General features: G+C 38.9%; 3 protein-coding genes across 5 annotated transcripts; 2 read left to right on the top strand and 1 right to left on the bottom strand.

Moving 5' to 3' along the window:
• Window positions 1-227: 227 nt before the first annotated feature.
• LOC307140480 (uncharacterized protein) lies at window positions 228-4544 on the bottom strand (the record flags this gene model as incomplete). The annotated part of the gene is made up of 7 exons (XM_079840038.1): window positions 228-1107; window positions 1204-1361; window positions 1530-1710; window positions 1861-1944; window positions 2028-2075; window positions 2326-2462; window positions 4522-4544. 5 exons carry the CDS (start codon window positions 4542-4544, stop codon window positions 1559-1561), a joined length of 444 nt encoding a protein of 147 aa, XP_079696164.1. The 3' UTR covers window positions 228-1107; window positions 1204-1361; window positions 1530-1558.
• A 134-nt stretch (window positions 4545-4678) lies between these two features.
• On the top strand, window positions 4679-16604 carry slc25a38b (solute carrier family 25 member 38b). 3 transcript variants are annotated; one of them, XM_079841582.1, is made up of 9 exons: window positions 4679-4764; window positions 5237-5318; window positions 5471-5601; window positions 9645-9769; window positions 11731-11815; window positions 13607-13786; window positions 13882-14050; window positions 14135-14301; window positions 15413-16566. In XM_079841582.1, exons 3-9 carry the CDS (start codon window positions 5587-5589, stop codon window positions 15533-15535), a joined length of 864 nt encoding a protein of 287 aa, XP_079697708.1. In that variant the 5' UTR covers window positions 4679-4764; window positions 5237-5318; window positions 5471-5586; the 3' UTR covers window positions 15536-16566. The 3 variants fall into 3 exon arrangements, with proteins under 3 accessions (XP_079697708.1, XP_079697706.1, XP_079697707.1); XM_079841580.1 differs by having other exon boundaries at window positions 4681-4862; window positions 15413-16604; XM_079841581.1 differs by having other exon boundaries at window positions 4689-4942.
• Window positions 16605-18258: 1654 nt separating this feature from the next.
• On the top strand, window positions 18259-23296 carry rpsa (ribosomal protein SA). The gene is made up of 8 exons (XM_079840072.1): window positions 18259-18312; window positions 18917-19088; window positions 20247-20365; window positions 20653-20898; window positions 21134-21262; window positions 22719-22887; window positions 22989-23024; window positions 23148-23296. The coding sequence occupies exons 2-8, from the start codon at window positions 18956-18958 to the stop codon at window positions 23240-23242; spliced, it is 927 nt and encodes a 308-aa protein (XP_079696198.1). The 5' UTR covers window positions 18259-18312; window positions 18917-18955; the 3' UTR covers window positions 23243-23296.
• The last annotated feature ends 461 nt before the right edge of the window (window positions 23297-23757 follow it).

The following is a 23757-nucleotide window of genomic DNA, read 5'->3' on the forward strand; positions in this document are numbered from 1 at the left end:
TTTTTAAAAGCGGCAGCCGGCTTCCTACCGCCTTCGTACCGCCGCCGGCCCGCAGGCAAACCGCCGTTCCGCCGCCTTTATACCAAAAGGCGGCCCGTCGGAGGCAAACGCTATTTTCGAGCGATCTGCCTCCGCTTATTGTGTAATAAATAATATATATATTTATTTATTATTCATATATTTGTAACATGCAGTTTATGATGGATAATAATTGAACAAACCAGATAAATTCCCATTTGGCATTTTTATTCCACATTTCAAAGTACATTAACTGTCAATGATACAAGATAATATAAATGAAATATAACAGACAATAAATAAGCTTAAATAGGCCTATAAATAACAAAACATTTTTACTAAAGAACCTGCATGTTTCCAATTAAATTTTGGTTAAAAAAAAAAAAAAAAACAGCCTTACAAGCAAATTATAACACTTACAATATTTGTTAATAACAAATAGGTCAGCTCTGGGATGAAAAGAATTACCATTAAATATTATATCAAATAATGAGGATATTTGGTACCAAAGAATGTGCAGGATACCAAATAAATCGAGGTATAACATCACATTTAACAAGCCATTTCTAACAATAGGATAAATGGTAATAATTTAGAGTAAAGCTCTGGAGAAGAATAGAACAGTAGTAGAACAGAACATTATAACAAGCCTGACTATGGGTTCTCCGGTTTTCCCCGACCTCCAGAATGAGGCAGCGCAAATTGGCTTATCTTCAGTGATTTCTTGTGCGCCTATATAAAGGACAAACAACCTCGCCATCCCATATCTATCCAAGGAGCTGCCTTCAAGGCAGGGTCACAGGGAATAAAAAAAAAGTAATTTCCACAGTGAACAGTGTGGATTGGGTGAGTGTAGCCTGAAACTTCTGGCTTCTTTAGGGGTCTTGATGTTACTGACTGCAGGATAAAGAAAGGGTTCCAGGTGTCAGTAGTCAGCCTAGGTGTAAGAGGTCGGCTGTGGGTCCCTCTCAGCTGTGCGGCGTCTTTTTCCACCTTCACGATCAGATGCTCCTTTCAGGTAACGCATGGCGCTAACCTGGACCGCCTCATCAGTGGCATCCTGGGTTGCCGGGTTCTTCCGGATGGCTCCTGTAGAAAATACAGATCTGTCATTCCATGTGAATGTCATAAGGCCACACACATCTACTTAAATATATAACAAATTTATATATTTATATATATTACTTTGAACAATGGTCTTCAGGAACATGGATAAAACATGCTTTATCCCCTACACCCGTCCAGGTTGTATTAATGGAAAGGTGATTAGAGAAGATACTCTGAAGTATTCGCCACACGGTTGTCTTTAGGTCCCTCCCACATTTGATTGCCAAAAACCGAAGCTGAAAATACAAAAAAGTGTTACAAATTACATATCTCTGAAGCTTCTCATACATAAATATAAAAATGTGACAGGCTGTGGATTCAGACTGTAGAATATGCAGTGTACAATCTTAAATTTTACTTTTTAGATTACCCTAAAGCATTATAAACAAAATCAGCACACATACAAATCGTTCCTGGAGCTCTTTATCCTGCCTCAAACTGTTGTCAAGCCCCCTGGCAGGGATAACTCTCCAAAAGACACATTGGCACTGAAATGTTGCAGCATAGTGTCCATTTTGTTGTCCATGCTACGCACAACATCGCCAAACTCTCCAAGACGTCGCAGCATTAGGGTCTGATCTGCACCTACAGGGGTTCACAGAATAAAAGAATAAAGCAGTCAGTCCTGGTCCCTCAACTACTAAACTATGACATTTACAACTAGGTCTACTACATGTACAGGTGGCCCCAGTGGGAATTAAACCAACAACCACAGGTGTTGTTTGCAAGTTGTACCTGATTGCCCAGTACGAGCAAACGTCATCAACATTGTCCCAACTTGCTTCACCTGCTCATGAAGTGAGCCGCTGTCATCCGAAGCTACAAAATGAAAGGCATTTGGTAATTTTGGACCTATATCACAGTCAAAAAAGTAAAATTTAAGAAAGAGTGCATGTTCTCACCTGCTTGTGCATTGCTTTCCCTCAGGGCTTGGTTCTCATTCTGGAAATCTACATAAAAAATATTTTATTTTAATTATATTATATTATATTATATTATATATATATATATATATATATATATATATATATATATATATATATATATATATATATATATAAAACAACAACTACAGGCACAATTTTCCATACTGTTAAAGTTTCCAACATCTGCAATTTCCTGTTTGTCCATCTCAACTCCTTTCAATATTCTTCTCCTTATAGCCCAGTAACTAGACATTGTGACTAACAATTTATTTACCTTGAAAGCCGAAACGATTGTCCAACAGTAGGTCTCGTGGATGAAGATAACCGATTGTGCTCTGGTCAAGGTATCTGCAAGAAAATGTGAACAAAACCGCATTGTTAACGTTATATACAGAATATACAGTAGCTATGCTGTGGGGGGAAAAACTGGTCAGCCAAATGTGGAACAGTAAAATGTATTCATTCAGTATAGTGATTCAAGTAAACTGCATTGTCCTCAAACATAAAAAGTACAGCAGTTCAGAGAAATAACTCATAAATGACCTTAAACGCTAGAAGAACAGTAGCAACACAGCACATGTTAGCTAACACTTGCTAAAACTGACCTAGCAGCATGCTTGTTCGGACTAACTCAATCATTTAAATAACCTATATACATCATTCTGTTTTGTTAGAAAACACCAAAAGTTAAACTTAAGTCTTTCTAGATGTAAAGCTTTGGCTAACTTACCTACAGTAGCTAGATACATTTTAACATGTAGAACATGCTTGAACTCAGTGTGTAAAAAAGGCGAAACAGCACGTGTTAGCCAACACTGTGCATTGTGCACTATATCAGCGTGCGTGTCTGAACAAACTAATTAAAACAACCTACCGGTATATACATCAAAAATGAACATAATATTGTGTGACACAAAAAGGAAACATGTACTTACTTAAACGCTCGTAGTCGAGGATATTTTCTGATCTCCTCTCTTCAAATACTAAAACCATGTGATGAGCGGCCGCTGTTGGTAAATCTGTATGTTTTACCGGTTTGTCTTCCGCCTTTTTTAGGTATACTGCCCCTCTCGGCCGGTGGAGGTACTTCTCTGTTTTTTATTTTTTTATTTTTATTTAAATTAGTACATGTATAGACAAGTACAATACAAAAAGTACAATGAGAGAAAAATAAAAATAATAAAGCATTGTGGTACAGTTCCGAATATGTAGAACAAAGAATAACAACAAATGTAACACTGTATATAAAATAAATCATAAAAATAAGAATTCTGAGATAGAAAATACTTTATAATATTAAGGCAGTCACATGAAATTGAAAAGCTTTCAGGTTTCTGTTTTTGTAAGCTTTTTGTTTTGCGACCTCATGTTTGAGAGGGTTTCAAAGTTGTAAAAATCAGCTTTATAAGAGGTAATATTAGAGGGCTTCTTTTGAGTTATTCTTGTCTTATGAATGTAGAATTTTTCCTAAATAATTAACAATATATTTTTGTTTTTCAGAAAAATATGGGTTTTGAAAACAAAGTAAAATGTCATGAAGTTAGTTCAAATTTTTTGTCATGTCTATTTTAAAGTCAGTCCAAAAAGAAATAGAAAAAAAGGGCAATACAAAAATAAGTGTTATCCTAAAATGAACTTTCAAACTTTCTTAACCCTCCTATTATGCTAAAAAAAAACAAAAGTATTACATTCATGGGTCAAATTGACCAACACTGTTTAAACACACTCGACATGCAAATAATCAAGTGAAAATTTAAATGTAATTTCCTAAACCTAACCTTATCATGGAATCAAGAGTCAAGAATCTGTTATAAACCCTAATGGCTTTGGAGCAAAAAAACTAATATTTGATATAATTCACATATAGGCTATTATGATTTTATAATCGCTTCAAATGTGAGAACTAGTTAAAATGCTGTCAGTTCCACTCTATTTCCCAACAAGCCAAACATAGCCAACGTGGCTGGTCGAATTTGAGAGTAGAAATCCTTGTATTTCACAGCGGCTTGCCGCCAGCCGGCCGCGGTCCATTAGGCGGAGGCAACCGCCAGAGAAAATGAAGCCGGCGGCCCGCCGGCTAGTCGGCCGCGGCATCTCGCAAGAAATGGGAGTGACGTATTCGGCGGCAAACGTTTCATCACCGCCAGCGGGACGCACCTATAGCCGACAGCTTAGAGCCGGCGGCAAAAAGAAGCCGTGCCGATATTTTTTGCTATCTGGGAAAGGGATGGTTCACCCAAAAACGAAAATTCTGTCATTTAACTTACTCCCCTTGAAGGCGTTCCAAACCTGTATGAATTAATTTATTCTGCTGAACACAAATTATATTTAGAAAAATAAGGTTACCCATATTCTTCTAAATATATTTTGTTCAAGTATAAGAAATGTATACAGGTTTGGAACGACTTCGCGGTGAGTAAATGACAGATTGTGGTGAACTACCCCTTTAATGGGAACGCAACGCATATACCTCAGTGTTCCAGTGGGGGGCATCGAGGCTCGTGCATCAAGTGTCTCTACCCGGAGCACGTGTGACACCGGCACCGCTGGAATAATCGAGCTAAAACCGGTTCTTTCCCGTTGTTCTGGAGACTACGTAAACAGTAGGCAGGGGTTACGCAAACAACGCAGAACTTTGTTGCGCGAGCGTAGCAACAAACTCTCAGATCACTGTCTCTCCGCGGAGGAATGTCATATTGAAAACTTGTCTAACGTACGCCTGCTGTTTCACCTTGATTTAGCAGCCCTTTAACGCATTGATTGCTTGAAAGGAAACTACACAGTTTTAGACATAAAACCGACCAATTTAATGTAAGTTAAAGTTTGTTGATTTATGATGGAGTCAACGGGCACTGTTAGCATTACCGGCTAACTGACAGAAATCAGCTGACGTGCGTTGCACCACTTTGTTTCCAATATTTTCGTTGTGTTTATTGTCAGTTTTGTGTTTTACGAAGAAATCCGCATAAGACGTGTTGTTAGCCGTTGCAGGATATTTGAAATGCTGGGTCAGACGAATTAGCATTAGCGTTCACTCTTGATTTAACGTTAGTAGTTTATGGTTGCATTTGACGTTTCTTTCTGTGGTGTGCAGCACATTTCTACATGTTTAGGTAAGGTTTCAGTAATTAAATGTTGGTTTCTGTGTCTAAATTCGTCGGCGCTCTCCTTTGTACTGTTGACAGCTGTGCAGAGCCACATAAAGAGCGAGAATCATGATGAAGATCAGTCCCCATTCACTGTTTCTCTTCGGTCCTTAACAAACAGGTAAATATTAAATAGAACTTAAATCTGTCTGACAGACTCTTCTTTTATTTTAGAGGTGTAATAGACGTCTCTCTAGTTGATTCTGAGCTTGGTTTTGTGTGAAATTAGCAGTGGTTATTTAATCAATCCGGTTGGATTTCTCCCTCATGCAGCCTGGAATCTTAGTTTTGACGTGCAAAACATCACAACGGCCATAGAAGAGATAAAAAGGAGGGAGTTGAGCTCTTCCTCTGCGCAAGCTTCATCATCATCATCCTCTCCATCTGCAATGGAGATTGCCCTGGTGAGTCAGAAGTATTACTGTGTGATGAAGTTAAATATAAAATTTTTAATGTCTGTAACCTGATGGTTGATTCAGCCTGCTTTTTAATACTTTAATGGGATAGTTCACCCCAAAATTAAAATTATTCCATGATTTACTCACCCTCAAGTCATCCTAGGTGTGTATGACACTCTTCTTTGAGATGAACACAATCAAGAGTTATATTAAAAAATGTCCTGGCTAATCCAAGTATTATGTCTGGCCAAAATTTGAAGCCCAAAAAAGTGCATCATCCATTATAAAAGTAATCCACACGGCTTCAGGAGGTTAATAAAGGCCTTCTGAAGTGAATCGATGGGTTTGAGTAAGAAAAATATCCATTTTTAAAACTTGAAAATATCTAGCTTCCACCAGACCGCCTTCCGTATTCAACTTGCGAAGAAAGTGTAACGCCTCTCGCAGTTCAAAACGCTTACGCCCGTTTTACACATACTCAGTCTGCAGTGCGTATGCGATGCAGGAGCGGTATGCACTGTTGTGCTTTCACATATGCTGCTTTTGCAGTGCGCAACTGATCCGTGGTGGTATACCACAAATTAATTAATTTATTATTTTTATTTTAAATCCAAAAGTTGTTCCTGAACAGGGCTTGTCAGCATTGCAATTGTCTTTGTATAGCCATACACTCTGTCATTGATGTCACGTTTTTAAACGCACTACATTTAAACAACGTTTTATTCAATTAATTACATTATATTTATATAGCCTAATTTACATTTAGCTTGCTCACACAAGTGGCAAAACATTTAAATATAGGTTATAGCCTAAAATCACAAACATTTTAAATTAAAACTTACAACAGGCTCGACAAAAACAACCGACTCTTGTCTTTTCTTTTCTTTTTAAATCTTTTTTACAAGAAATCCTGCAGGTCATAACGAAATTAGTTTTTCCACCTCCAAGAAAGGACAAATGCTATCCATTATGTCACCTTTTTTACCTAAATGCCAGATAAAGGTGTCGTTTTCCTTGCTTTACCCAAGGAAAAAAGCCATGCGTTGACTTTGAAACAGAGTAGACTTTAAATTATATACATCTGTGGTGAAATTACTAGATTTTGCGTCAATACATGTTTATTTTAATGCGAACAATACGCTGTCACATTATTTCAGCAGTGCAGCACAGCAAAAAAATAGACTCGGTGCGGAAACGATCGCCACACCGTTCCTGGAACGGATTGACGGACAGCATCCGCATGCAGTGTGAAAGCTGTAATCCGTTAACATGGGTACAGAAAAAAAAATACTCACCGCATACGCATTGCATGTGTGAAACGGGCGTTGCGCTACAGCTGATGTTATATGTTGCGTCAGTTACGCCTTTTCCGTAAGTTGAATACGGAAGGTGGTCTGGCCGAAGATATTTTACTTTATAATGGGGTAAATAGTCTTACACAAACCCATCGATTCGCTTCAGAAGGCCTTTTTTAACCCCCGGAGCCATGTGGATTACTTTTTTTGGGGTTCAAATTCTGGGCTGCCATTCACTGCTATTATAATGCTTGAAAGAGCCAGTACATTTTTGATATAACTCCAATTGTATTCGTCTGAAAGAAGAATGTCATATACACCTAGGATGGTTTGAGGGTGAGTTAATCATGGGCTAATTTTAATTTTTGGGTGAACTATACCTTTAATACTTCAATGTCATGCTTTTATAATCTACATAGATTGATTGCAGTACATTAACGTTTGCTTGAATGTGTGACATTCTGTTCAGGAGAGAATAGTGGTTGATCAAAATGTTTTTTGTAGGGGCCGAGGCGAGGTCAACATATAATGCAATTTGCAATGATACCAAAAGAAACACACCTAATGTACATATTCAATTGAGAAGGCAGTTGTATTGAAACTGATGCAAGCTTGTGTTAACTGACCAATTAGTCATAGTCACCGGCTGATGCTGATTAACTCAAAATGGCCAAATAATTGGTTTGATCAGTAGAGAAAACTAATCAGATTTAGATTTGTTTCTTATTTATAATTGGAGGTCCAGGAGCGTATGTATGTTATGTTGACACTGTTTTCCCAGCACATAACCTATTTTTATGTGCAAATATCATACAAAGATCTTGTATTTTTTGTTGTGAACCTATGTTGGAATATTAGGATACATGCATCCAATGAATGACCCACATTTTCTCTGTCACATCTACACAAGCACACGTTAACGCACATATACATATGCCTTCAGCAACTGTATGACTCACGCTATGCTGAAAGCACTTGATCCGGTGGAGAGGAACACAAACGGGGAGAGTGAAACCACGGATGTGCATTTAGATGTAAAGGGGTGAGAAGGAGTGCGGAACAGCAGCAAGCATGGAAGCTTGTGGATTAAGCCGCTGAATCTCCTGCTGGGGGTGGGAGGGGGTTAAAGAGAGATTTCTGGGTTTTGTGTTTGAGAGGAGAGAGATGGAGGCTTACTCTGTCATGTGCTGTTAGTGGCAGCAGTGAGAGTGTGATAGAGAGAGATGCAAGAGAAAAAGGACCCTCAGCCCAAATCCACCAGCAGCCTGGGAAAGGTAGGGCAGATTAGTCAGTGGCTCACTGTATGTTTCTCCAGTCAGTGTTTGTGTGTTTTTGTGTATCTCTGCGCAGCTCTGTGTGTGCATCTTCCCATCACTCGTGTCTAGCTGTTCTCATGCTTCTAAATGACTCTCAGCGCTCCGAATAGCCTGTCGGCAGAGCTCGAGTATTGATGTGCATATCAGTATGCGTGTGATGATGCTGACAGTGTCAGTGTGTGATTGTGCATCTCCGTTGGGTGTGATTCTCTATGGTCAATCTGTTTTGAAGTGCATTTATGTGTATTTTGTGGCCATATTACAAACTTACAAATGTTATTCATTTGCATACATGTACATACATGCAAATGATACTGTGTATTGTAAGGTTTGGTGTCCATGCAGGGCACCAGATGTAGAATGGATATTCGGTGTGTGAGAATATGAGAATATCCTTTTATCTGGGGTGTCAGTGTTGGTCACTGTGGTATTTTTAGTGTTCCTGCAGTAAATGGTGACTTTTGTGTTGAGAAAATGAAGGCAGATTTTGTACCCAAGCCTGTTAAAGGGGACATAAAATGAAAAACAGGATTTCTTGCTCTTCTGAAATAAAGCTTTAACAGTGCAAAGCTCCCTATAGTCCACACAGTACATGAAAACCAAGCCACAAAAATGTTATTCATTATCAGGAATCGTCATGGTTATGACATCACAGCCATAAACAAATTAGCATATGACCGCCCATGTTTCCGCTTTTTTATTTTTCCTAAATTCATTTTCATTTTTACCGCAAATTTTTTTTTGAAAACATGTCTAATCAATTCAATTGACAGTTTAAGGAATATTTTAAAATGTAATCAAATGAAAATGTAAAAATTCCTTTACAAAGGAACATTGCATTTAAAAAATAAAATAAACTGCTGCATAATTTCATTATAAACAGCAGTATATTTCTGTCATTATTTCAAATTAAACCAAACCTTTACTTTGGTGTAGTGAAGACCTTCAAGGTTCTGTGTTGTATTTGTGATACTTTTGATTAATGAATCTAAAAAATGCCAAATCGTGTGACATGCCATAAATTCCCTTTTTTATGACACGATTCCCTGATTCTTCACGTGTTTTCCACATAGCGGAAATCATAGGGCCCTATTTACACATGAATGCTTACTTAGTATTCCGGAACTTGGTGTTCATTAAAGAACAACATTGTAAATTGTGGAGGTTAGTTAGTTAATTGTTTAATTGTTAATTTGATCAATTAAAAATGAACAAAATCAATAAAAATGGTACAATAGTGTTGAAATGGCCCCTTTAAAGTGCTTCCTGAATTGTATTTTCATCATCAGCCCTTTCCTTTCATCTCACAGTTATTTGTCTTCTCCTCTGCTGTCACCCCACATTTTATATCCATTCATTCATGCTCTTTTCTAGCTTTAACCTTTGTCTCCTCCTTCAGTCCTTGTTTTCTCAAATTCTGTCTGGTTTGTTCTCTCAGGCTCATCCTGCCCTGAAGGCCTTCATGTGCGGCTCTCTCAGTGGCACCTGCTCCACTCTGCTGTTCCAGCCATTGGATCTGGTGAAGACCAGACTGCAGACCCTACAGAACAACATGCACCCGGGGTGAGAGTGAGACGCCGCTAACCCACAGGCCTGCTGAGTTAGGCTGATGTCCTTCTGCATTGATCTTTGTCTGGTATTCGGTGTCAGTGCTGGGTTTCATGACTTGATTGACAGATAATAAACATGTCCTGACCTGCACAGTTAAAATGCATAATCATTAGGGATGCTAATCAGCCGATACAGACTACTGTTTTCTAGTCATCGTGATCAGCCGATCATAATCATTCTAGCTTTATATAATATGTCAACCCTGAAGGCATTTTTAATGATTTCACGTCTAAGTGGCATACTTAAAGGAACACGCCGACTTTTTGGGACTTTATCTTATTCACCGTATCCCCCAGGGTTAGATAAGTGCATACATACCATTATCATCTCCGTGCCATAACTCTGTCTGACACACCCACCGCTAGCCTAGCTTAGCACAAAGACTGGAGGTAAACAGCTCCAGCTAGCCTACTGCTCAATAAGTGACAAATCAACGCCAACATTTTCCTATTTACATGTTGTAATGTGTATAGTTACATCGCGTACTTAGACCGACGGAAAATGAAATGTGCGATTTTCTAGGGTTTAAGAACAGAAAACCCAAAGTGCTGCTGTTCGAGACTTTACTTGACACCGTTATCTTTGTGTCTCTGCAACGTCTGTCAGCAGGGGCGTGATTTCTCAGCCAGGAATAACATCATCCACATGAATCATGATAGTTTTCTCAATTATGAAAATGTGAACCAATATAAACACGATAACCATATACCGACTCATGTGTATATGTAGGTTCTGCACGATAACTGGCGCGCTCTGCTTTATTAGTGTTTTTTTTTCAGCTTATAATGCTTTTGTTCTTTAGGCCAATGTTTTTTTTTCACATATTGTTGAACTGAATGAAAACCTTAAGATATAACGTAAGCTTGTTGTGTATATTACCTATTCATAAGTTTGTTCAGAAATGGTAACAACTTGATGAATAAAAAAAATAACGTCTTTCTCATTTTCTTAAAGTAACGTCATTTAAATAAACACATTTTTTTTATGAGCCCAAATATTCGAATACAATATTTTAGAAAAATGCCCATCCTAGTTTTTACGTCAAGTTTTTTTTTGTTTGTCAAATTGGCCACATATATTGATTACCGGCCGAGTCATAGAATGTGATTATTGGCCAAGATAGATCAAACGATCGGAGCATCCCATTTATGTTGTCATTCTTACTTGGGCTAATTAGCATGTCATAGATTAAAACAACTTTAGTCCTTTCAAGGGAAGCACCATTATAGCCAGGTTTTACCCCGTACCAATAATTAATAATTAGTGGTGTTTGCTAAGGCATGCTTAAAGTTGAACAAACGTGATTGGGATATTTGTAATGCACATATCAATGCACTAAAAACTTTTCAGAGCACTTTACCAGCCACTCCCTAGCAACCTCATAGCAGTACCCCAGCAACTCCATAGCAATGTACTAAATCTACTCTGAACATCCTAACAACCGCATCATGACAGTGAGTTTTAAATATGCATAAAGACTTGCACTTTATTCAGAAAATATGAAAATATAGTTGGTATTAATTCTGCAGGTTTTGCTCCTCCATCTGAAACATTTTAACTTCTTTGTTCACTGGCTTTTGGTTTGATTAAGCATTTTTGTTACCCTTTTGGTTGTTGTGGAGACTGAGGGTTTAGCCTGTGTTTTTGGTAAGATGCGTGTTGAGTGTCATTGTGTGTTTATATAACTGCCCTCTCTGTATGCTGTGTGGGAGTGTCATGTGCTCTGTTATTAAACTGTCTGCCTCTCTCAGCTTTGAATAGAATAACATAGTCCCCATGTCAAATTATTTGTCCTCATATGCTCAGCCATGCCATCTAAACGCAAAGATTTTTGGCTCCTTCTATCTGTTTTCGCCCTTCTTTCTCTGCCCGTGCCTGTTGTGATCCTTTTTATTTCTGTCTTTGTCTCTCAGTGCTCCTAAAGTGGGAATGATTACAGTCTTTTGCAACGTGATCCGCACAGAGAAGCTGTTTGGCCTGTGGAAGGGGGTTTCACCGGTAAGTCTACTGCGTTGGCTGATTTCTCCATTTCCTTTGGTCCCCGCTCACTGTTTGGTCTCACAACAGCACCAGTGCTCTGACAAAGGTCTACAGTTACAATTAAATGAAGAACAGGACATATGTCTGAGATCAGAGTAGACATCATATTTTATGTGGCACAAACAAAAATAACTTATCTGAGGAATATTATTCAGGGTTTCTAAGGGGTGTAACTTCAATTTTTATCATTTGTTGTTTGCTGTTTTTAACATTAAAAACACTGACAGCAGGAAAAGGCTTCTTTCCCTTTAAGACATAATGCACAGATCCTGTACATACTGTAACACGTGAACACACATCTTTCTCGACTATTTACGTTTTACTTAAGACATAACTACTATGTTTGCTAGGATACTCGCCAAGACGGGCATGTTGACATACTCTTTTTAAGTCAAGGACAAATTCACACAAAAATGTAAGAGAACTCAATATTTGCACGCTATCTGCAATGCGCTGTGCGCGTTGCAGATGAGTGCACACACACACAAACCTTCTCTCAGCGCATGCAAGTTCTCTTTCGCGCAGTTTGAATGGAAAAGAGAAAACCGAGTATGGAAAAATATTTGTTTTAAGACTATTGTCTCTATTCAGTTTTCTAAAAAAACGAATTTATCATATAAGCAGTGTTTTCATGGCAAAAATTTGGTGATCGTTTAGTGATTGTCGAACACGACAATTCAAATTCAAGGCGTATATTTTCATTTCGCAAAACTGTTTGACTTTTAGCTAGTCTTGAATGAACTTCACTAATCGAATGTGCATGTTCCACTCAAACCAGCAAAAGATAAAGGAGCAAACACTCATCTACTTTACTATTTGGTGATAATTCAAACCATGATAGGTGAAATACATGCAGGTTATAAAGTGTTTTAGGTTCTTCTCATTACGTAACCGCATGTTATCACTTAAAAGGATAGTTCACCCAAAAATGAAAATTACCCCATGATTTACTCATCCTCAAGCATCCTAGATGTATATGACATTCTTCTTTCAGACGAATACAATCTGAGTTATATTTAAAAATGCCCTGGCTCTTCCAAGCTTTATAATGTCAGGCCAAAATTTGTAAAAAATGTTGTAAGAAAAATATCTATATTTAAAACTTTATAAAGTAAAATATCTAGCTTCCGGCAGACCGCCTTCCATATTCAACTTACGAAAAAAGTGTAACTGGCGTGATGACGTCAGAAGTAGCGTAAGTGTTTTGAACTGAGAGAGGAGTTACACTTTTTTCGTAAGTTGAATGCGGAAGGCGGTCAGCCGGAAGCTAGATATTTCAAAGTTTTCAAGCTAAAGTTTTAAATATGGATATTTTTCTTACACAAACCCAATTTTGAGCTGCTATTATAAAGCTTGGAAGAGCCAGGACATTTTTATAAATATATATATATGTGTATATGTATGTATATGTGTATATATGTGTATATGTATATAACTCTGATTGTATTCGTCAGAAAGACGAATGTCATATACACCTAGGATGGATATTCATTTTTGGGTGAACTACCCCTTTAAATAAAAATATTATTGTGAAAATAATGCTGTATGAACCATTTATGTTAAATATGGTCTGAAAAATCTACAGATAGCTTTGTAAATTTGAATCTGGAAAAGTTTGAAATGAACAATGTATAGGAACCCTGATTATTACATGTATGGATTAGATGTACACTTTCTTGGCATCTGTTTTGTTTTATATGTATCAATTAATGATTTCTGACTCACTGTTTCTTTCTGTCTTTCCTGCAGTCGTTCATGCGCTGTATCCCTGGTGTTGGAATCTACTTCAGCACATTTTACTCGCTGAAGCAGCATTACATCCTGGATGGGTCTCCGAGCGCTGGGGAGGCGGTGTTGCTCGGGGCAGGGGCTCGTTGCGTTGCAGGCGTGGCCATGCTGCCCATCACAGTCATTAAGACTCGTTTTGAGGTGAGAATCATTACTGAGACTGCATATACATTGATTTAAAATGCATGTTTTCGGCTGCATCTGTGTGTTTATTCACTGTTGCACATTTATTTCAGAGTGGGCGGTACAATTACATAAGCGTAGCTGGAGCTCTTAAAAGTGTGTGTCAGAACGAAGGTCCCAAGGCTCTTTACTCAGGGCTCACAGCGACTCTGCTCAGAGACGCTCCATTCTCGGGCATCTATGTCATGTTCTATAGCCAGGCCAAAAAGGGTTTACCACAGGGTGAGCTTCTGATCAATTGTGAAAATGTTGTTATCTGAGGATGTGGCATTGTTTAATAATGTCTGCTCTCTTTCACTCACTCAGAGATCAGCTCGTCATCCTTTGTCCCGCTGGTTAATTTTGGCTGTGGTGTGGTGGCTGGTGTTTTGGCCTCTCTAGCCACTCAGCCAGCAGATGTGATCAAAACCCACATGCAAGTCAGCCCAGCATTGTATCGCAAGACCAGCGATGCTGTGCGCCACGTTTATACTGTAAGCATCATGGGACAAAACATATTTGTTGAACTTTAAAAATCATGCTAAAAATCATTAGGATATTAAAGGGATAGTTCACCCAAAAATGAAAATTTGATGTTTATCTACTTACCCCCAGGGCTTCCAAGATATTGATGACTTTGTTTCTTCGACAGAACACAAATTAAGATTTTTAACTCCAACCGTTGCAGTCTGTCAGTCTTATAATGCATGTGAATGGTAACACATGAGAGTATGAGAACTATGAGAGTAAAAAAACATGCACATACATATCAGCGCGATCACTTCCGGTAAGTGAGGTCAATGTACACGATATGGCGTAGAGATACGCGTTGAAAGCTGTTGGACATAGTGATGTATTAGAGGTAAAACATTATATAAATACTGTTCGGTTTCTCGCACAAACCGATCGTTTCATGTCTTCAGACATCAATGTGTCATCACGAGCTGCAGGGTTTAATGTTTTTTTTTACTCTCATAGTTCTCATACTCTCATGTGTTACCATTCACATGCATTATACGACTGACAGACTGCAACGGTTGGAGTTAAAAATCTTCATTTGTGTTCAATTGAAGAAACTAAGTCGCCTATATCTTGGATGCCCTGAGGGTAAGCAGATAAACAACAAATTTTCATTTTTGGGTGAACTATCCCTTTAAGTAAAGATCATGTTCCATGAAGATATTTTGTAAATGTCCTACAGTAAATGTATCATTAGTTGTAATATGCGTTGCTAAGGACTTCATTTGGACAACTTTAAAGGCGATTTTCTCAATAATGAAATTTTTTTGCACCTTCAGATTCCAGATTTTAAAATAGTTGTATCTCAGTCAAATATTGTCCTATCCTAAAAAAATGTATGTTAAAAATGTATCTCTACACCTATAGTGACTATAGATGCAACTGACTTATAGTATGAACTCATAACATACCCTATCATTATTCAGTCAAATCTTCATTGATAAAAAAAAGTCCCACCCAACATTATTTATAACATTATTTTCTTGACATTACAGAAATTAAATGTGTTCTGAATGTTGTTTTGTATTAGTCACGGGTTTGTTAAAGTAACATCATTTTCATTCTTTTCTCTCGGTGTCATTTTAGAAGCATGGCTTGAGCGGGTTCTTTCGTGGGGCGGTTCCTCGTTCTCTGAGGAGAACCCTGATGGCCGCCATGGCCTGGACTGTGTACGAGCAGCTGATGGCACGCATGGGCCTGAAGTCCTAAAGACACCCAACGCACTTTTTTGTAGACTTTTCAGACACTGGCAAAAGATGACGTTCTGTCATCCTTGAAGAGTTGATCAAAACGAAAGCAGCTAGTGTTGGCTGAGGTACCGGTAATAGAAGGGTGGGTTGTGTGTATATGTTTGTGTTTTAAGTGCAGTGAGTCTTTACCCCATGACACCTCTGACAGTGACATTCCTAAATTGCCACATTGTGAGCTTGCCTGCCTTGTTGATGCCTGCGCATTGAGACGGGTCCGCACTGAAGAATACCAATGAGAGAAAGACTGCTAAATCATGTGCCGTCAGCTCACAAGAAATCACTCCTTTTACAAAAAGAAACCAGTGAACTCAATTATACATGTGACCGTTTCATTAAAAAGAGCCCACCCTTGCAGGTTTTTCAGATATGCTCGACTCTGTGTCTGAGACAATTAACCTTAGTCCACTGAGTTGAAAATCCCTTTTAGTCGAGGATGAGCCAAGAGGCATGTTGGCATAATACTCCAACGCTCTGACAATCAGACCGAATTACTCTAGGGCTGAGAAACTGAACTGACAGCACATGACTGTCTCATCAACATACTCCGTTCCGACTGATAATTTCCCGTCTCTATGCGATGATTTGTGCTGTTCTACTGATCTCCTGTGTTATATGACTGGATGGATTTATCTTTACTTTCTTGAACACTCACTGCTGGGTACAGACAAAGCCAGGATTTGGATTGAATGAGGCTTTGAAGATTTAGGCCAGGAGAAAAGCTTAATATTTATTCAAGAAACAGATGGAAACAAGTGTTATAGTTCCTGAGAAAACGATGTTTGAAGTGGAAAGGCAGTGAGAAATGACCATGCTTAATTTATCGTATTTGCAAATGTGTTGTCAGACAATTTTAATTGACGTTTTGTCGTATTTAGGTATTGTGTAATAACTGCTGTAAGATGCCATAGTATCATCAGTGGTGCTCATGTGAACACAATTGTTTAATGTTAATTCTACATGATCCATAAAGTGAATTTTAGGAAATCTGCCAAGAACATGTCCAATTAGGCACATTTTCTTCCCAAATTATCACTACTTTAATGTGATTTCTTTAAAAAATATATATTTATCTATTATATTATATTTATATACTTATTGTTTACACCACGGTAGGCTTTGTTGTACTGCCTTTAAAATATATATATATATATATATATATACCCCCCATTTTAAATCAGCATATTACAGTACTTTTTACTGTAAAACCTTTGGGAAAAATGGAAAAAGTTAAATGCAGGGATGCATTACAATAATGAGAATTTAGGGGAAATATGCTTAATTGTCATGTAAATAATATCACAGCGCAACAATCTTAATGTATCTAAATAGATTTCAGTCCCTTTAAGCTAAATCTTTCTTTTTAATTATTATTATTTATATATTGTTTTCAATTCTTTGATCATTTTGGGGTAAACGTCACCTGGACACGTTTTCATGAATTCAGCCCATAAGCCTTTGGGTTTCTCATTCTCTCCTGCATTCTGTCTTGGTGATAGTGGTCATTTGCCACTTTATATACTTTGAGGGTTCATATGTGCACTGGTCATTGTTTTGATTAAGTTAGTTTGACCGTTTAAATTCAGGAATGTGATGTAATTGAGTCATAATTTAATTTAGTTAGCTTCATTCAATTCAGTTCATTGTTTGGAATGGTCTTGATTGGCTTCTCCCTTACAAAGCAAGATTATCTACTGCAGAATGCAGTTTAATGCCCATAGTCTGAAGGCATGGAGCCAAATGATACACTAGTATTATATGAATTAAGAGGATTTATAAGTTTCGATCACACTGCACACTACATACATAGTTTGTGAAAGCACTTTAAATTTAGTAAAGTTGACTCCATTCAAACGTGTGTGTGTGTGTGTGTGTGTGTGTGTGTGTGTGTTGGTCACATGTTGCTATGTAAGCCATTGTGCTCTGTGCTGTACTGTGGGAGATATTCTTTTGCCTTCACACAATCAGTATTGTCTTTTCAGCATTATTGTTGATATTTTGTCTGTGTGTGAGAATTTTTGCACATGCAAATGTCGTGCCTATGTTAATATGTGAATAAATTTGCCCCCGTTTTATAAATGCTGGTGGTAATAGTTTGTTTTATGCCTTTAGTTTTGTAACCTACACTAAATTTCCAGCTTTTGTCACTGAGCTTTAACAGACAAAGGATTGAAGATGCATACAAATCATTAGTCTTTTTGTTTTAATAGATAGAACAATGTTCTTCTAGTATACTGTTAACGTGGCACAAGGTTGTCTTGTGTCACTGTGATGCTGTGCTGCTGATGGCACAAAAACTGACAGTCTGATAGCCATCAGTGTCCCCAGACATCCAGCCAGACAGAATAAATGGGGTCGTGTATGATGAGGACACCTGGAGGGACTAAATCACTGCAATGACACAAATCAAAAGGGCTCTAACTATAACTCAGACACCAGACCTCGTCAGCTCTTTGAGTTATGAGAGACTCCTGTCAGCTTTTATTTACCTAACTGCATCAGAAACTTGAATTTTTTATGGTTTTAGTTTTAAGGCAACTGACTAGAGTCCGCTCACATGTGATATTCTCCTCCAGTAGGGGGTAGTATGCTAATGTCTCGATTAGACAGGAGAAATTCAGAGAGCAAGAAACCTCTCTAATATGATTGGTGGCCACCCGAGTATATAATCAACGTCATTTCCTCATCCCGCCCTCTTTTCGCCGTGAGGTGCAGAACTCCATACGGCGTTGTCTCGTGGTGAGCAAAATTTGTATAATTTTGACGATTTAAACGTCTATTTGAGTCAGATTATTTTTAAAATAAAGCTCATAATTGTTAATACTCATCAAATTTTATGTTAAACGAAGTATGCGCCACTTCCCTTAAAACATAAAGGCCTTAACCGCGGCGTGTGTTCTCGCGCAAGGAAGCGCGTGTACGACTGTAGCGCGCGCGGTGGTCAATCGTGAGATTAAGCAACGCTCGAGTATTTTGATTGACATTAAGTCTCTGCATAGTTTATTATAGTAGTTTGTCAATTTTAGTTAACTGTTGGATTAAGTTCCACATTTCATCAATGAGTTGGCGCGAGTATGTGCAGCATCTCGCGTGCTAATGAGAATGCAATCTGTGAACATCACGCACACTGTTAAAGCCTGGCACTGATGTCGGTGTTTGGGTGTCGGATGTGTGCTAAAGTGATCATGCTGGGTTTTCGCTAACACCATGAGGGCTGATGGCGCCCTATGACTGGGGTTTGATAGTGACCAGAGCTACATTCATCCAAATTTAGGTTAGATATACTCACTCCACCTGTCCACAACGTCTTGACTAAACTGCATGTTCCTGTATTTCCTCCCAGCTCTCCCACTAAACTCGTTACGCAGGGAAAGTGGTCACGATGTCCGGAGGTCTGGATGTCCTTCAAATGAAGGAGGAGGATGTGCTGAAGTTCCTGGCCGCAGGAACCCATCTGGGAGGAACCAACCTGGACTTCCAGATGGAGCACTATGTCTACAAGAGAAAGAGTGACGGTAAGAAGCGCAAGAAGACTTGAATGCGGCTTAGAAATGCCTTGCAGTTTTATATCAGTCTTTATAAATAATTTACAGTTGATTATTTGGAATAAGTTGCGTGTTTCCTCATTGAGTTGGCATCACTCAAAAATTAAAATTAGCCCATGATTTACTCACCCTCAAGCCATCCTAGATGTATGACATTCTTCTTTCAGAGAGTAAAATTGGTGTTATATTAAATGTCCTGGCTTATCCAAGCATTATAATGGCAGCCCAAAAAAAATGCATCCATCCATTATAAACGTACTCCACATGACTCCGGGGGGTTAATAAAGGCCTTTTGAAGCAAATTGTTTGTGTATGAAAAATATTCAGATTTAAAACTTTATAAAGTTAAATATTTAGCGTCTTCCAGACCGCCTTCTGTATTCTACTTACGAAAAAAGCATAATGTCAGATGTAGCTCAAGCGTTTTGAAACGGTCTGGCAATAGTTATATATTTTACTTTATACATTTTAAAATATGGATATTTTTCTTACGCAAACCAATCAATTCATTTCAGAAGGCCTTTATTAACCCCCGGAGCCGTGTGGAGTACATTTTATAATGGATGGATGCATTTTGGGCTGCCTTTATGCTTGGATTAGCCAGAACACTTTCTTTTTAATATAAGTCCAATTGTATTCGTCTGAAAAGTCATATGCACCTAGGATGGCTTGAGGGTGAGTAAATTATGGGATGAGGGAAAATCTTTTTTGGGTGAAACCCTTTAAATCTGTAAATATAACGCACACTGTTAAAGCCTGGCACTGATGTCGGTGTTTGGGTGTCGGATGTGTGCTAAAGTGATCATGCTGGGTTTTCGCTAACACCATGAGGGCTGATGGTGCCCTATGACTGGGGTTTGATAGTGGCCAGAGCTACATTCATCCAAATTAGGATTAGTATTGCTATACAGTACAACTGTATTAAAACAGTATTTTTTTATAATAGTTAAATATTATAAAACGAATGGTTTAATTCCATGTGACACTAACTGACACCAGATAACTGAAAATATGGATGTCTAAAATATGGAAATATTAACTTAATCTCAGGGGGTTCAAGAGCATATATTTTTAAAGCTGTTTAGATGATGGCTGTAATTGATCAGACTTTTTATTTTATTTCTGCAGGCGTGTACATCATCAACCTTAAAAAGACCTGGGAGAAACTGCTGTTGGCTGCTCGTGCTATTGTTGCCATTGAGAATCCAGCTGATGTCTGCGTTATCTCCTCCAGAAACACTGGCCAGGTAAAACTCATTGACTAGACAATGTCAGCAGCATTTGTCTTAAAATGCCATGTTTTAAAATAGAGACGGGCACTCTATTAAAACCTGGCACTGTTGTCGGTGTTTGGGTGTCGGAAGTGTGCTAGAGTGATTTGGCTGGGCTTTCGCTAACACCATGAGGGCTGATGCGCCCTATGACTGGGGTTTGATAGTGACCTGAGCCACAATGTTTTTACTGTATGTATTTTTTGTGAACATGACTCTTGGTGACTTAAGTGATATTAACTGTCACTGTTCTTTCCTGTCAGAGGGCTGTGCTCAAGTTCGCCTCTGCCACTGGCTCAACAACCTTCGCTGGTCGTTTCACTCCTGGAACCTTCACCAATCAGATTCAGGCTGCTTTCAGGGAGCCCCGCCTCCTGATCGTGACCGATCCTCGTGCTGACCACCAGCCGCTGACTGAAGCCTCTTACGTCAACATCCCAACCATTGCCCTCTGCAACACAGACTCCCCTCTGAGATACGTCGACATTGCCATCCCATGCAACAACAAAGTATGAATGAGAAGCCTAACTGTTAATCCATGCAATGTTTGTTCTGTGAAGCTTAAACGGCAGAGCATGGCGCTAGCAAAGCCAAGGTCATGGGTTCAATTTCCAGGGAAATCAAACCCATCTGTTTTCTAAATGCATATTATAGATCTTATTGTTAACACATAATTCAGGTTTCTATTCCCAGGAAAGGAAAGCGTCTGCCGAATGCATGAGTTCTAAATATCTTGTGTTTTAGGGTCCCCACTCTGTTGGTTTGATGTGGTGGATGTTGGCCAGAGAGGTGCTGAGGATGAGGGGCACCATCTCCAGAGAGCACCCATGGGAGGTCATGCCTGATCTGTACTTCTACAGAGATCCCGAAGAGGTATGATGTGGCCCTTAAAGGGTAACTAAACCCTAAACCAACTTTTTTTAGTTAATGATCTGTAATAATGGGGCTTTATTAATGCTGTTCATTGATTCGAGTAAATGTTTTGACATTTGAGTATAAAGTGTTTTAATTCTATAAAATATGGTGTAAAACCGCCAAAGTGCTGCCCTCTTAAGGTTGAACGGTGGCTACTGCAGTTGAATTTTCCTATTGGACGTTGTGGTACATCGTGACGTAGGATGGTACCTCCAACGGCTCACTATCCGCGCCCCTAGCACGAGCTCACCACGCCCTCAGAAATGTTTCCCCCAATCACATGATGAGAACGGCTTCACTCCAGTATGAACTGTCATATTACATGATGTAAACATTATGAATGAAACTCACTTGACACTTGCTTTAACATTGTATTGAAGGAAATACGGTTAAATAATGCAGTTGTCAGTACACGTCAGGCTTTTCTTGAGATATTATTGCCGCCCGTCATGTGTAACGTACAGATAATTTTCATACATGAGACGCACTTTCAAACCCTAACACGCAAGTGGTTGCCACGGACGCAGATAGATTAGGTCAGTTCTCTTGCGCGGCTGCTTCACTAGTATCGGGAGTTAACGCAGTTTGAGCAGCGGCTCGCATTGATAAGGCTCCGGGTTTGTATCTACAGACAATCCACCCTCCTCCACTTCAGGTGAAGGTAGGAGAATGACCGCTCTGTTGCAAAGCTGGCGTCACTCCAGTCATTCTCCATCTCTGCGACTCGCGAGTCAGACAGCTGTCAATCAACCCGTTACTGCGGGTCTCAGGTGCACGCCCTCCGCTCAGCCCCGCCCTCGGTTCGTCCCCTCTGTGTCCGCCGGGCTCTGCCCACTTTTCCAGCATTTTTTGAAAATTGCCAGTGGGTGGAGTTAAGCTCTGAGCAGGGGTTTAGTTACCCTTTAAATTGTTGACTCAGCACATGAAAGTGTAAAGTAGATGTTTTAAGTTTACTGCAAAGCAGTTGTACTGAACTGAAAAAAATTTAAACTAAGTATATAACTCTAAAATTGGTGGAAAATCAAAGCAGAATGTTTAAGTTTCAAATCTGAAGTTCTCACGAACTGAGCCAGTTTATAAAATATTTAATCGGGATCAAGGCAATAAAGCATGGCAAGTGTCTTAACATGTAACATGCTAATGTCATTAGAAACTTTATCAGTACAAAAAGGACTTCTTTTGTGGTCGACCGAGGAGTCTTTTATAGTTGTGTACAAAATTGTTTAGCGCCGCCCCCCTAAATCGAATCTTAAAATGTTTAATATGTTGTATCTATCTGCCATGTAATAGCCTGTGAAACTGATATAACAAATTGAAATGCAACCAACCAGTATTCAGAATCTTTTCCTGTGTAGCCATTACATGTTAACTATTAAAAATGTGCTAATTGTGACTGATTTTGCTCCACCTCTAGATTGAGAAGGAAGAGCAGGCTGCTGCTGAGAAGGCTGTTGGTAAGGAGGAGTTCCAGGGTGAATGGACTGCTCCAGTCCCTGACTTCAACCAGCCTGAGGTTGCTGACTGGTCTGAAGGTGTTCAGGTTCCATCTGTGCCCATCCAGCAGTTCCCAGCTGGCATAGAGGGTAAGCTGCCTTTTGTACTTTCCCCACAAACTATAGGCAAAGCATTTTGGGTGATCAAAAGTGTTTGGGCAATAAATTAATCAACTTTTCTTAAACTTCAGCTCCTGCCAAACCTGCACCAGCTGAGGTGTATGCAGGTAAGCAGCGGTTTCCCTTTTATATATCAAATTGACAGCATAGTAGAATAGATTGCCCAATGTAAAATATTAGTGTTTATGTAACATCCGAGGTAACTTTGTATTTTTCTTTCTCTTCAACAGAGGACTGGAGTGCTCAGCCCGCCACAGAGGATTGGTCTGCTGCCCCCACGGCTCAGGCCGGAGAATGGGGCGGCACCACTGCTGACTGGTCTTAAGAAGCGTTAACCTAGTTTGATGCTTGTGAATCAATAAATTTGATTGTTTAAAAATCTTGCTTCTGATAAATTCACTGTTTGAGGGTTGATTTCTGAATAAGCAGTCAGGGCTCAAAGCTTAGTGTTTTACTCCAGCTGTAATTTTAATCACATCACAAATGTAGATGGACATGCTTTGTCTTGTGAAATTTGATGGCTTAATGAGGGGATAATGTAGTCGGCTGAAAAGTATTTTATAATAAATCCTAATGGGATAAAATGTGCGCCAGTTTGTAGACACGAGTGACAGGTTGCATTGGTAGCAGTCATTTATTATTGAGCCATGCAATAACATGCATATTGTGTCAAAGAAGCAGAAAACAAAGTCAAAATAAGATTTGTTGAACACAGCTGCTGCAACTGATTCTTTCTCTGGCCTGGGAGCCATTCTTATATTATCCCAACATTTCTTATTGGCTCTTTTGGCAATGACCATACAACTTAATTTTCTCAAGATTCACCCCTCCTGTTTCCCA

The sequence above is a fragment of the Gobio gobio genome, assembly GCF_949357685.1.
Source record: "Gobio gobio genome assembly, chromosome: 17".
NCBI classification, from domain to species: Eukaryota; Metazoa; Chordata; class Actinopteri; order Cypriniformes; family Gobionidae; genus Gobio; species Gobio gobio.

Coding starts and splice junctions, on each gene's coding strand:
- slc25a38b (XM_079841582.1), top strand. Junction 9,770..11,730: donor CAGAACAACATGCACCCGGG/GTGAGAGTGAGA, acceptor TTTGTCTCTCAG/TGCTCCTAAAGTGGGAATGA. Junction 14,302..15,412: donor CTGTGCGCCACGTTTATACT/GTAAGCATCATG, acceptor GTGTCATTTTAG/AAGCATGGCTTGAGCGGGTT.
- rpsa (XM_079840072.1), top strand. CDS start 18,956: ATGTCCGGAGGTCTGGATGTCCTTCAAATGAAGGAGGAGGATGTGCTG. Junction 19,089..20,246: donor CTACAAGAGAAAGAGTGACG/GTAAGAAGCGCA, acceptor TTATTTCTGCAG/GCGTGTACATCATCAACCTT. Junction 21,263..22,718: donor TCTACAGAGATCCCGAAGAG/GTATGATGTGGC, acceptor CTCCACCTCTAG/ATTGAGAAGGAAGAGCAGGC.